We start from the raw sequence: 12,943 nt of genomic DNA, 5'->3' as shown, positions 1-12,943 counted from the left end.
AGGTGCAATTCCCAGCTCAGGTAAACCTATACGCCCTAGTGCTGCTCAGGCTAGCGCCTAAAAATAGCAGTGTGGTCATGGTGGCTTCAGCTAGTCGCCCAAATACAATCCCGCCCAACCTCTGGGCGTGTCCTCGGGTGGCCAATGCTGTCGTTGGCAGATTGAGCAGGTCTAGCGCATGCCTGGCTAGCCACGCTAGGAGGCGCCCTCCCAGCTGCTGCGTCGATATCCCTGAAGGGAATTTAAGTACCAGGATAATATAGCAAAGAGAAGCAGCTAAACTCTCGTACCTAGAAACACCAGCTGGCACTGACAGCAGAACTAGTGCCAGGAGCCTTTTCTCGGGAGTGGCACCAGCACCTCAACACCAGGTGGAGGGCCTTTTAGAACTAGGTGGTACATCTTCACTGCAGAAAGGAAGTTGTTTCCTTAGCCCAGGTTAAAGTAACAAAGAAGACACAGCAACTTGGCTTTTAACTTGGGTTACTGGCTCAAATTCACCCTGAGGCTCCCCACAGGTTGTAACACTAGCTGCTAAACTTCACTCCTGTTTAACTCGGGTAAATTAAACCAAATTAAAAACCCAGCTTTCTTCGCAGTGAAGACATGCCCTTGGACTAAGCCACATGCTTCACTAGTTTAAGTAGTTGACATACCCATTATAGGTTGGACAGTCTTATTGCTAATCACCCCAGAAGTCTCCTTTAACCAAGTGAAGGGAAAATAGCACAGAGCTGGTATTTTTGGCATTCCTGCCCATTTCTTATTTTAATAAACCACTACTGCATTGTACCAGCCTGAAAGGCGGTGGGCCAGACTTTGCCTTCTGACATGGGTGTGCAATGCCCACTGATTTCCAAGGGATTGGTGTGCATGGATCTGGGGGCAGAATTGGACCCCATGGTGTTATTGACCATTTACATATGGCACCATGCTGCTGTACAGAGAGTAAAGGTACTGTGCTTACAATATAGCCCTGACATTGCCGTAACCCCATGTTTTTGACAGTGGGAGGGGTAGCATCGTGCCTCATGGTGCACAGGAGTCGATGAGGGAAGGGGGAGACAAGAATGATTTTGCAGCCCCTCTGCAATGCTAAGGTCAGCTGTGCAGCTCAGCAGCTGTTTGCCCTGCTTCCAGAGGCTCAGATTCTCTCCCTAACACTTGGCTCAGTGCAGCCCCCACTGTCCTGCTCTATCCCCATCCCAGCCAGCAATGTTGCATGGCACCCACTCACTTTAACCCCACCCCCCGCCCCTCGACCTAGGCGTCTTCTCTTTCTTAGTGCTTGTCTATACACTGTACTAATTTAACTAAGCGATGCAACCCCCAGGGTGAGAGCCGTATTGGGATAAAGGTGTATAACTTTGTACCAGTATAACTGTGTGTCGATAAATCCTTATTCAGGTATAAATTCTCTACTGACATTACATGTTTTCCTTCTCTCTCTCTCCTCTCCCTCCTTCCCCAGCTAACTGAGTGTCAGCATGTGGTTACAATCAGGAAAGTGGCTCTCAGAAAGACATCTTCAGGAGTCAGATGTATTCCTCCCTCTTACTTGCACTTGGCTTCCACACCATCACAAGATTTCAATAACTGCCTGACATTACCCTGACATCAGCAAAGCAGGGGAGGCTCTTTCTGCTCTTCTCATTATGCCCGGGCCAACAAAGGGGGGGTTGTACCAGGCTACTGGACGCGGCAGAGCAGAATCCCAGTTGTTCTTTCACTGCTATAACGGCTTTGACGTCAGATCCCACATTTTACAAAAGTTGGGGAAATTGAGGCACAGAGCCGTGACGTGACTTGGACAAGATCAACCAGCAAGTCAGTGATGGAGCAGGAAACTGAATCCTATGCTGCAATGAACAGACAAGAGAGATGTTGGTGGGGCTGGACAGTCTTTCTGGGGGATCTGCTGATCTCTGTACAGCAGTCCGTGCATATGCCCTCCCTGCCTCTGCGTCTAATCTCCATCAGTCACCTGGGAGGGAAGGAGCACAGAGCCTGGCTCAGAAACACTCCATTGCAGATGCCAAAGCCCTATTGGGGGGGCGTGGCTCACGGTTTTGAAAAGATCACTGGGCGGATTGAGAACAATCGCCCTCCTGTCGCCCGGCAGGCCTCTGAAGGGTGACCGTTAATCCCAAAGAGAGGGCTGGATGCGGCAGGCAGCCACGCCGCACACTGTCTGCAGGGTAACAGGGTCGTGTTCAACAGAGGTTCTGCACATCTGCAAGAGCTGCACTGGATGGACACATCTGCCCAGTACTTACATGCTTCATTGAAGGATTAAGCCATATTTACAGCAAATCAGTGATGGAAATCAGGGCCTGAAACAGTGCGGGAGCAGGAGCAATTAGCAGCTAAAGAGTCTGCACACATAGATGATAATCCACTGGACACTTAGCTCTCACTTCATCTTCAATTGCTGCTTTAGCATCGCAACTGCCAACAACCACCAAAAAACCTTTATCAGCAAAATTAATGACGAGCCATTTATTATGGTGTCTGTGCTCTACAGCTGAGTGAGGGCAGGAGAAAGGGACTGGAGTGCTGCTGAGGTTTGTGGAAATAGCTCCTCGGAAAGTGCAGGCCTGTGTGCCACATGCTGGCATGAGAGTGGCTCCCTGGGCTAGTGGAGACTACAGAGGGTCAGGAGAGGGAGAGGGGTTGTTGTCAGCTGACTCTCCGGCACGTATTCCCACCATGTGTAGTGCAGACCTTGCAAGGGCAACATGTAAACTAGCCTCAATTCAAACCCAGTCCCCATACCCTCAAGTCTTGATCACTGTGCCCTCGAACCCAGATGGGCTCTGTGCCCTTCAATCTCATTTAGCCCTGTATCCTGCACCCTCAAACCTGACTCAGTCCCCTGCCTGGATCCCCGTGCCCTCAAATCCCATTTGGCTTTAGGCCCCGCACCCTCAATCCCAATTCTGCTTCATCCCATTTCTGTGTTTTGGCCGCCATTCAGACTCAAACCATATCCCTGATTCAGATGCAAACACTGCTCCCCATGCCCTGGATCTGATTTGCCCTCTAATGCATTCCCTGCACCCAGTTCAGCCATGTACTTGAACCCGAGCCTAGCCCGATGTGGGGTCTGAAAATGGCCTCACTGGCTCATTCCTAATGATCCTCCAGCTCAGACACTAAGGAGCCTACTCTCAAGCTTCCTCCTCAGCCTGACCCCTGGCACCTCCACTGGACTCACAAACTCCACTGTGAGGGATGAAGCAGCAGAGGCTGCTAATGGGGCATTATTTCCACTGCCTAATTTTCAGGGCTCAGAGTCTCTGGTATCAATAATTTCTAATGCTAATGCACCTCCGGCTGGAGCCGCCCTGGGCTAGTATGGCTTACTTCCGAGGCAGGCCAGCCAGTGGGCTTACAGCTGGGGGGAATTTGGGACTGAAGGAGCTGCTGCTGGCCAGATCCAAACCAGGTACAGTTCAGAGCTCTCCAGACGCCCACCCCTCCGAAACACAAGAGCCACACTAAGGGCAAACAAACAAACAACGAACTCAGCTAGGTCTCCTACAGGTTGGGAAAAAGAAAAGGAGTACTTGTGGCACCTTAGAGACAAATTTATTTGAGCATAAGCTTTCGTGAGCTACAGCTCACTTCATCGGATGCATTTGGTGGAAAATACAGAGGGGAGATTGATATACACACAGAGAGAACATGAAACAATGGGTTTTATCATACACACTGTAAGGAGAGTTTTAGAGTAGCAGCCGTGTTAGTCTGTATTCGCAAAAAGAAAAGGAGTACTTGTGGCACCTTAGAGACTAACAAATTTGGTGGACTGTTTCCACCAAATGCATCCGATGAAGTGAGCTGTAGCTCACGAAAGCTTATGCTCTAATAAATTTGTTAGTCTCTAAGGTGCCACAAGTACTCCTTTTCTTTTTGTAAGGAGAGTGATCACTTAAGATAAGCCATCACCAGCAGCAGTGGGGGGAAAAGAGGAAAACCTTTCATGGTGACAAGCAAGGTAGGCTATTTCCAGCAGTTAACAAGAACATCTGAGGAACAGTGGGGGTGGGGTGGGGGGGAGAAATAACATGGGGAAATAGTTTTACTTTGTGTAATGACTCATCCACTCCCAGTCTCTATTCAAGCCTAAGTTAATTGTATCCAGTTTGCAAATTAATTCCAATTCAGCAGTCTCTGGTTGGAGTCTGTTTTTGAAGTTTTTTTGTTGAAGGATAGCCACCCTCAGGTCTGTAATCGAGTGACCGGAGAGATTGAAGTGTTCTCCGACTGGTTTTTGAATGTTATAATTCTTGATGTCTGATTTGTGTCCATTTATTCTTTTACGTAGAGACTGTCCAGTCTGGCCAATGTACATGGCAGAGGGGCATTGCTGGCACATGATGGCATATATCACATTGGTAGATGCGCAGGTGAATGAGCCTCTGATAGTGTAGCTGATGTGATGTGTGGAAATAGCCTACCTTGCTTGTCACCATGAAAGGTTTTCCTCCTCCCCCCCTCCCCCGCTGCTGGTGATGGCTTATCTTAAGTGATCACTCTCCTTACAGTGTGTATGATAAACCCATTGTTTCATGTTCTCTGTGTGTGTATATCAACCTCTCCTCTGTATTTTCCACCAAATGCATCCGATGAAGTGAGCTGTAGCTCACGAAAGCTTATGCTCAAATAAATTTGTTAGTCTCTAAGGTGCCACAAGTACTCCTTTTCTTTTTGCAAATACAGACTAACACGGCTGCTACTCTGATACAGGTTGGGAAGGAAGGTAGAGAGAGACTGTTTCTATTTTTGGATGCATGGGAGATGCTCCAGTACCACTGTGATGAGGGCCAGACAGACAGCTACAGAGCGAGGAGATAACATGGCAATACAGCGATCAGGCTCTTCTAAAATTTGAACTTTTGAAATGCTATCTCCCTCTGCCCCAGCTTCCAGCAGGGATCCGGGTTCATCTCTCTGTGCGTGCCAGGGCCCTCACATTAAACAGCCTCCCAGCTCCACTCGAAAGAGACACACAAACCTGAGCTGAGGTAAAATGGGAGCACTTGCTGCTGGAGGATTCACTTGCGAACCCCTGACAAGCTTCCAGGAGTGGACGAGGGAGAGAATGGGGTAAGGCCGTTATCTGAGCTGAAAGCCCTTTGGGGCAGACCCTGCCCGTCTGCACTCCCACTGGTCACTGAAGTGCTAGGCACGGCAAGCAGAACGCAGCTTCTGCAGGACAAACACTAAATAATAGAGAGAAATTCTCTTCCTCACGAAGTATCAGCGTTTTGTTAACAATCGGTATTTGAGACTCAGTCTAGTTCCCTCATCCCCAGACCAATGCCCCCCACTAAGCCCTTTGCCAGCAGGCTCAGCAAAGAGACTGTGGACAGGCTGGGCCATAGCCGAAACTCCCCCTCGCACCTGGAGCTGCTCCCTTTCCAGAGCAGTGGGGGAAACTTGCTCTGCAGCCTTTGGACTCCCGGGGTGGCCAATGACCTCTCACTAGCCCCAATGTACTAAAAATAAAATATCTTTAATGCAAATCCATGAGTCGGCACCTGGCCTTGCCTACCCACATGAGTAGCCCTGTGGATCCCAGAGGGGATGACTCATAAGAGCAGGGTTTGTGGAATCAGGTCTTTCCTGTACAAAGCCAACCACCGCCCCGTATCATTGCTGTTTGCTAGTGATGACCAGGGAGTAGCCTCACCAGCCCGGCACCCCACCCCACTCAACAAGCCCATTCTTGGCTTTCTTCAGCTCCGTGCCTGCCTTTGGCAGGGGGGAGGGAGGTTGTGCTTGCTATGTCCCGCAGGCCCCCCAGCACAGCCCAGACACGAGCTTGTTGTTGCCCGCGAAGCTCTCGCATGCACGTGTCTCCTCACTGCGTCTCGTCACTCAATCAATGGCGCAGAGGGTTTGCCATGCTAGTGAGCACTCTGCAGCGCCCAGTTTGCCATACCGAGGCAGAGGGAGGAGGGTGCGTTCTCTCCCAATGAGTATCCCTTTCACTGTGCTGCTGTTTTTATTTTTATTTCTCTTTGCTTGTCCAGCTCCCCTACACAAGATGCAGCACCCGGCTCCCATGCTCCAATAATTTCTGTTGCTCTGACAACTCTCTCACCCTTGTGCTAAACGCTGATGGCAGATGACAGGCAGCGAAAGCAGAAGCTCCACTGTAGGGGGATATTTATCCAACCTCTTTACTGTTTGCTATTTCCCCAGTGGAGTGTCTCTGGGCTCTCGAACAGCGATGCACAGACACGTGGAAACACACTTGCTCCTTCCTGAGCCTCTCTGGGTTTGGCCACAGGAGGGGCTTGGGCAAGCAGCAGTGTGACAGTGCTCACAGACAGACACAGCTACCAAGGCCAGGCCTACACGTAGAACGTTGGTCCATATGGTCATGCTGGTCTGGGGTGTAGGTTTTTTACCACCATTTTATACTGGCAAAAGCCCTAGTGTAGACACAGTTATACCAGCCAAAAAAGTGCGTTAGCTGGTATCGCTCATTTCATTTGGGGAAATGTATACACATGCTCCTGCTGGTATCAGCTGCATCTCCACTAGGAGGGCTTGTGTGTGCAGCTGTCCGAGCAAACCTTTGCTAGTGCAGACTAGGTCCAAGTCACCGGCAGAATCAGTCAGGGCAGAGGTGGCCTCAGGTGCTTTCTGATGGAGCAATTGCAGCAACTCACTGGCCGAGCTGATCCTGCACCCACTGAAGGCAATGATGCCAAGGGCCACTGGACCATGTCTGGGTTTGATGTTCCTCCCTGTGACCAAGAAGACAGTGGCGATATCTACATTTGGAGCTGGGTGTGATTCCCAGCCCCAGAAGACGTACTCGTGCCAGCTCTCTTTGAGCTAGCGGGCTAAAAGTTAGCCACAGCAGTGCGAGGGGTGGGATGAGCTAGACACCCCAAGTCCACGGCTGTCAGAGAGCTTAAGCCAGTACTTGGAGCGCGAGCCTGTCCTGCCGCTTGTGCTGCCTTGGTGAGAGCTGGCATGAGTATGTCTCCTGAGGCTTTGAAGACAGTCCAGACACACCCTGAAACGAGGCAGAATGTACCCTTGGTGCCCCTGGGAGCAGCTCTCGGCTCCCTGGCAGTTAATCCCCTTGATGAAGTTTTGCTGCCTTGACCCAGTCTATTGGTATAGTTCATCTCCGCACGCAGGAGGTGAAGAGCAGACAGGAGGGGAATCCCCAATTCCAGTTCTCAAGCAGGCTGCAAGTCTCCTTAGCACCGCAGAGGCTTTGGAAATCTTGCTGAGCCATCAAGCCAAGGCCCTCACTCCCTAGCTGGTAAGTTCAAGGAGAAATTAATGGACAAAATGAAAACTGGCCATTTGTCCCATTCACACCTCACCCTCCCACTACAGCTGCTGAGCTACCATTGCCCATCCAAGTTATACCGATGTTGCATGGGGACGTACACTCCGCAGCATGCTCTGTGCATACTCCCCTGCCAGGACTTGAATGCTCCATGCTTGGCTAGGCTGTCTGTGAAATGAGGTTCACTAAGTCAGTCACTCAGCCTCTCTTCCCCTCCCTGCATCCTCACACAGAACAATTGAAACTACTCGCAGAAATCTCAGACTCCCCCAGGTCAGCCGCCCAAAGCCCGGTGGTGGGGGATTCACAGGGATGATAGCAGTTCATCCAGCTGAGCTCAAAACAGCTGGTCTTCCAGAGTTTGCAGCTCTGTCACATCAGTCCCCCTCACCTGGAAATACCAGTATCCTGTGAGTTCCTCACCAAACCGAAAGCAGGAGCAAGAGACACTGCAGTGCTAATGGACCCATTTCCATGTGCCTGAGGTGGGCTCCCCTCTAACACCTCCCACATACTGCACAACTTCTTCCGTGGCCCTGACCAATGAGGCACACATCCCATTGGGACAAGTGCCAGTGAATGGACTGAGCGAGAAGCAATTTACTGACAATAAATAAAAACTGTCTGCTTAACTAGGGTGGGCACACCAGGACCCAGTAAGCCCACTACATGTGCTGCTAATTTGTCTATGGTAAAAGAAGAATTATAAACATGGTCAATAGGGAGAGGCCAAGCGAAAGTTCAGATCCATGTGTAGCTGGAGGGTATTTGGATCTGAGGTTCTGCATCAGGTCTGTCTATAAGGGGATTGTACAGGTGATGTGGGGATCTTACCTTGGCCTTCCCAGTGCTTTGCAGAATATGGACCAGGGCAGAGGCCATCTCCTCTTTGTTCTTCACGCTCAACGCAGGCTCCAGCACTGAGCAGAGCACCATGTAATTATTAGTGATGTACTCAGCAAACTCCTTGTACATCTCCATGGGGAGGATGCTTATGCTCTGGTAGCGCGACTTGATGCGGATCATAGGCCCTGCGGACTTGCCCTTGCTGGGGTTGGGGCTGATGACAGGGTACCACTTCTCCACAAACTGCCGCCCCGTTACGGAGCCCACGGGGATATTCACCTGCCCGATGAAGTTGGTCTTGTCTTTCTTTTTTTTCTTGTCAGTCTCTTTGTATAAGTGCACCGTAATGGTTTTGAGCGACGGGAGGTTATTAAATTCAAAGTGCTCCCCCCAAAAGACATTGTCAGTTTTCAATTTACAGGTAGTTCGTGCGTAAAGAACGTCATCCAGACATAATTCACACAAGTACTTCTTCTTGGCTGGTAGGTCCTTGGCTTCAATAATCCATAACTTTAACATATTCTCTACCCTTCTGCTGTTGTCCTGGAAAAGAGACACAAAGAAAAAGGTCAAGTGAAAAAAAAGAGGTACACAAACCAGAGAAATGAGTTAATTATTTCTGATGTGCTAAACGAGCAGAGGCTTAATTACATTTTATTTTAAGGAAATACTTGCTCTCAGGAATTTGCATAATAACACTACTTATGTTAATTTTCCAAATATCACTGTGCTCTCCATGTCTGTTGGTGCCAATTAACATAAAGGAACAAGGCAGATAAAATCCCTCCAAATTAAAAATGTACCATTTCCAGTTCTACTGCCAGGAAGGCCTCACAAAAAACAGGAAGGAGCCCTACCAATAATTAATGACTTTTTGTAAAACAGAAGCTATTGCACAGGTGTTTCCCCCTGTTTGTTCCATTGTTGTTATGTGGCAGCACTGCAACAGTATATTTCCTTTTCTGTAGCATGGCAGGAATAGAAGCATCCTCAAGTCCACACATGGATCACTTCATTCGTGACTGGAATGCAACCACTTCTGGGGTGGAAAGCAGCAGCTGTTGCATCACTGCCTACATATTTCAGGACAAGAACGGAGACTATTTAATTCAACTGAAACACTAGGGGGATTAAGGGAGATGGAATGAGTTACCTATAAGCTAAGCATTATTATTAGTCAGAAACTTTGGCTTGGGTGCCATTTTTAACACTAATGCTGTGAACGATACCATGGAATCTTTAATGACCCCCAAATGGTCATGAACTCATCCCGATGAGGTAGCTCCAGGGGTACTGGTTTCAGTGATGACTTCAAGGAAAGAGCACCCCATAGTGAATCACCAACAACAGATTCTGCAGCACCCTCAGCTTTCCTTGGGTGTCTCCTATAACAGTAACGACCAGGCCTGACCCAGCTTCACTTAGGAGAGTGGAGAGCACAGTTGGTGGAAGTACACAATGGGGTGATGTGGGCTTAGGAAGTGCACATGCAGGAAATTATACAATACTACTAAAATCCTGGGATAAAAATATCCAATCAGATACTGAGAGTCTGTGTCTAGAAACTCAGACAAAAGGAGGAAAGTTAGCAGAGTCAGTGCAAGGCACTTTTCAAGATGGTGGCACGTTTCCAAATGAGTGCCCATTGAACAGAGCTGCTCTGGGCCACGTTCAGCTACATTGACATAGAATAACCCCTCCTAATAACTGTTCTAGAGACGCTGGTGGAAGACACGTCATCCTGGTCTCCCAGAGCTCTCTGCAGGTGGCAACAGCAACAGCTGCCGTGCTCTGAAAGCGACCACACCACAGGGGCTGAATTCAACACACAGTAAAACGTGCCCTGAGGGATAAGTTAGTCTCTCCATGCTGCTGTTTCCCCTCCTGTATTATGGAAGGCTCATTACTTAGGGTACAAAATTCGGTGCTGAACTGGGGCACCAAACTTCGTGACATTAAGGGCTGCATTAGCAGCTTTCCAGGGGCCCCAGACCTGTGCCTAAACTGCATACACAGTTACCAGCTGCTGCTAGCAGGAATGAATGCACAGAACCCCTTCACTCTGAGCAACAAAAACAGCTTGTTGGTTGAGTGTGTCAGCTGTGAAACCCTACAGGTGATCTGCTTTGTCCTTACCCTGGCGCACAGAGAAGGGGGCAGCTCTAGGCTCCCTTTTAAGGTGACTTTAGCTTCGACTAGGTCTAAGGACACATTTTCAGCCCCTCCTTCCCCCCGTCCCATGCTCAACTGACAGAAAAGAGTTTGTTGCTGCAGTTTTAAATTCAGCAGATATAGGGAACAGGATGGCCTGGTAGCCTGGGTACAGGAATGGGAGCCATGTCCAAGCCCAAATTCCTCCATGGCCATATGCAACTCACTAAGATTCTGTGCCTCCATTTCCCCATCTCTATGTGGGTCGCAAACCCCGAATGTGGCTCGCAAACCCCACCAGTGCCAGAGGGGCTGCTGTGAGGACTGAATATCTAGGGCTGTATTCTACCCCGGACGTCACCGTTTGTCTGTGGGCCACCTGGTAAAGCACTCTGAGGATTGGAAGCCCTAGATAAGTAGCAAGTATCATTAGTACTAAAACAAGACTGCAGATTTTTGAAGTTTGATTGTTTCTCAGCGACAACCCAAGAGGCACATACTGGGGAAGAGAGGGCAGGAAATAATTGGCACTTTCCTGTAAATATAATTGTGGCAGAAAGTAATACGGAAAAAAGCTGACCCCCAGTTACACTTAGTCACTAAAATGACACTATGTCCCCTGCTGCTACCATGCACTGGGTTATAAAATGTAATAACGAGGAGCAGAACTATTACAGAGACAATTCCTCAAAGCCGCTACCTTATTTGGGTGCACGGCACGCCGCAGGTTCTCCATCCATTTATCTCGTTCTGCTATAGAGCGACAGGAGAAGCATTTACTTCCTGATGAAGTCGTCACCTGCATGGAAAGGAATGGAGGTTATTTCTCAACAAGCACATTACTGACCTGGCTTTGGGGAAATTATAAAAAGGGGCTGGCTGCTGCTTTTATTAACACAAGCCAACAGCTTTTGCCAGGGAGTTGCCTCTAAGGCTAGCGCGCATGTCGGGCTGAGACCTCAAGCACAATGTTGAGCATCACAAGGGGTTAATCCTGGAGGCACATTGAGCCCACTTCCCCTCTCTCACATTGGTGCCAACCTGGAGTGATGGCACCAGAGCTGGGAGTTACCCCAGGGACCACCTGCCCCTTCGAGTCTGAGCTTCGCTAAGCCATCAAGCGAGTGAGAGCAACTCAAGGCCTGATCCCGAGAGGGGCTGAATGATGTAAGTTTCTAGTGCTCAGCATCTCTCAGGATTCAGCCCATACTCTGCAATTAGTCAAACCTCTTTCCTTTCCCCAACAGGGAATCTGAGCCCCTCCCACTGCATCCTGTCCCTTTGACTCCACCTCTACTCGCTGGCAGTAGCTGCACTAGGAAAGAAAGAGTTTAATAACATTTCTGAGACTTCCGCTTGGCCACCATGACATTGCCAGGGATAGGAGGGACGCAACACTTAGCAAGAGTCCTCAGGTGCCAACCACTTTCCTATTCACCTCACTGAGTTTTCTCAGCATTAATTACTGTACCGGGGTCTACAAAGGCCAATAAGATTCCTAAGCAGCTTCTTTCCAGCTAGCTGCAGCTCTGAAGTATCATGCACCTATTAAATATGTATGCTCCTCAAACAACTATCCTTGAAACCCTGCTGGCAAATCAATAGACTATGATTTGGCATTAGGAATTCTGTATTATTCATAAAAACATCATTCGGCTGCTTTGATCTCCTTTGTATTCATTGCATCTGTCAACATCCAATAATATTCTTTTTGGAACGTCCTTGTTTGCAGACTGAAGGTATCTTACTCACACTTCAAATAAGCCCCCTTGGAGTATTATTTCCTCTGCTCCCTACTTGCAGAGTTCCTTGAATTTTCATCTTTTACCTCAGCTGCATTTGTTTTCCCACCTGGCAGGCTGGGTTCACCACTTTCACGGGACGCAATCTTCTTTTGCTTTGTAAATCCTCCACAAAGTTTAATCTGTTCCTTAAGTGCAATCAGCATCAGGCCATCATTTCTCATTGGCTACCATCGTGGCTGACGCATAACATATATTCTGCCTTTGAACAGAGGTTTCGTGTGGTATTTTCCAAATGGGACAAAAGAGAAGAGGTCCAACGTTTCCTTTGCCAAGTGGATCCAAAAGACCTTCCACCTCTTAATATTCCAGCCAATTTCAGGTAGCTTTTGCTTCATGAGCTGTTCAAACCACTGCTAATGGCTAAGAGCAACCCTTTCTACTAGAAAAAAGAAAAGGAGTACTTGTGGCACCTTAGAGACTAACAAATTTATTAGAGCATAAGCTTTCGTGAGCTACAGCTCACTTCATCGGATGCTGTAGCTCACGAAAGCTTATGCTCTAATAAATTTGTTAGTCTCTAAGGTGCCACAAGTACTCCTTTTTCTTTTTGCGAATACAGACTAACACGGCTGCTACTCTGAAACCTTTCTACTAGATTACCATGCATCCATGCGCTGTACTGTAAATCTAAAGGATTCCTCTGGGTATGATGGAGTTATCTTTTATTACTGTTGAGAATGGAAGACTCCACATTAACAGGATTGCTTGTATCATCTCTGCCCACTTTTCTTTTTAGCATCTTTACATGCTTCTGTATGACTGCTACATTCCTCATGGTTTTCCAGCAACAAATCTGGTCTGCTTTATCCAGACTGCA

At 48.5% G+C, this 12,943-nt stretch overlaps 1 protein-coding gene across 28 annotated transcripts in view; it reads right to left on the bottom strand.

Annotated features, from left to right (window-relative positions):
• The window catches only part of LOC119844076 (DAB2 interacting protein), a 494,149-nt gene that overhangs the window by 57,266 nt on the left and 423,940 nt on the right, over positions 1-12,943 (bottom strand). For all 28 annotated transcript variants that reach the window (XR_006276072.1, XM_043498919.1, XM_043498921.1 and 25 more), the window contains 2 exons: positions 11,022-11,120; positions 8,159-8,713 (listed from right to left, as the gene is read on the bottom strand). Coding sequence is in view for 27 of the 28 variants with exons in the window: in XM_043498919.1 (XP_043354854.1) it covers positions 8,159-8,713; positions 11,022-11,120 (654 nt within the window). In the remaining variant the exon portion in view is untranslated. The remainder of the gene's footprint in view (positions 1-8,158; positions 8,714-11,021; positions 11,121-12,943) is intronic.

Source organism: Dermochelys coriacea, chromosome 16, assembly GCF_009764565.3.
Source record: "Dermochelys coriacea isolate rDerCor1 chromosome 16, rDerCor1.pri.v4, whole genome shotgun sequence".
Classification (NCBI taxonomy): Eukaryota; Metazoa; Chordata; order Testudines; family Dermochelyidae; genus Dermochelys; species Dermochelys coriacea.
This window is presented reverse-complemented; position numbering and strand designations above follow the sequence as displayed.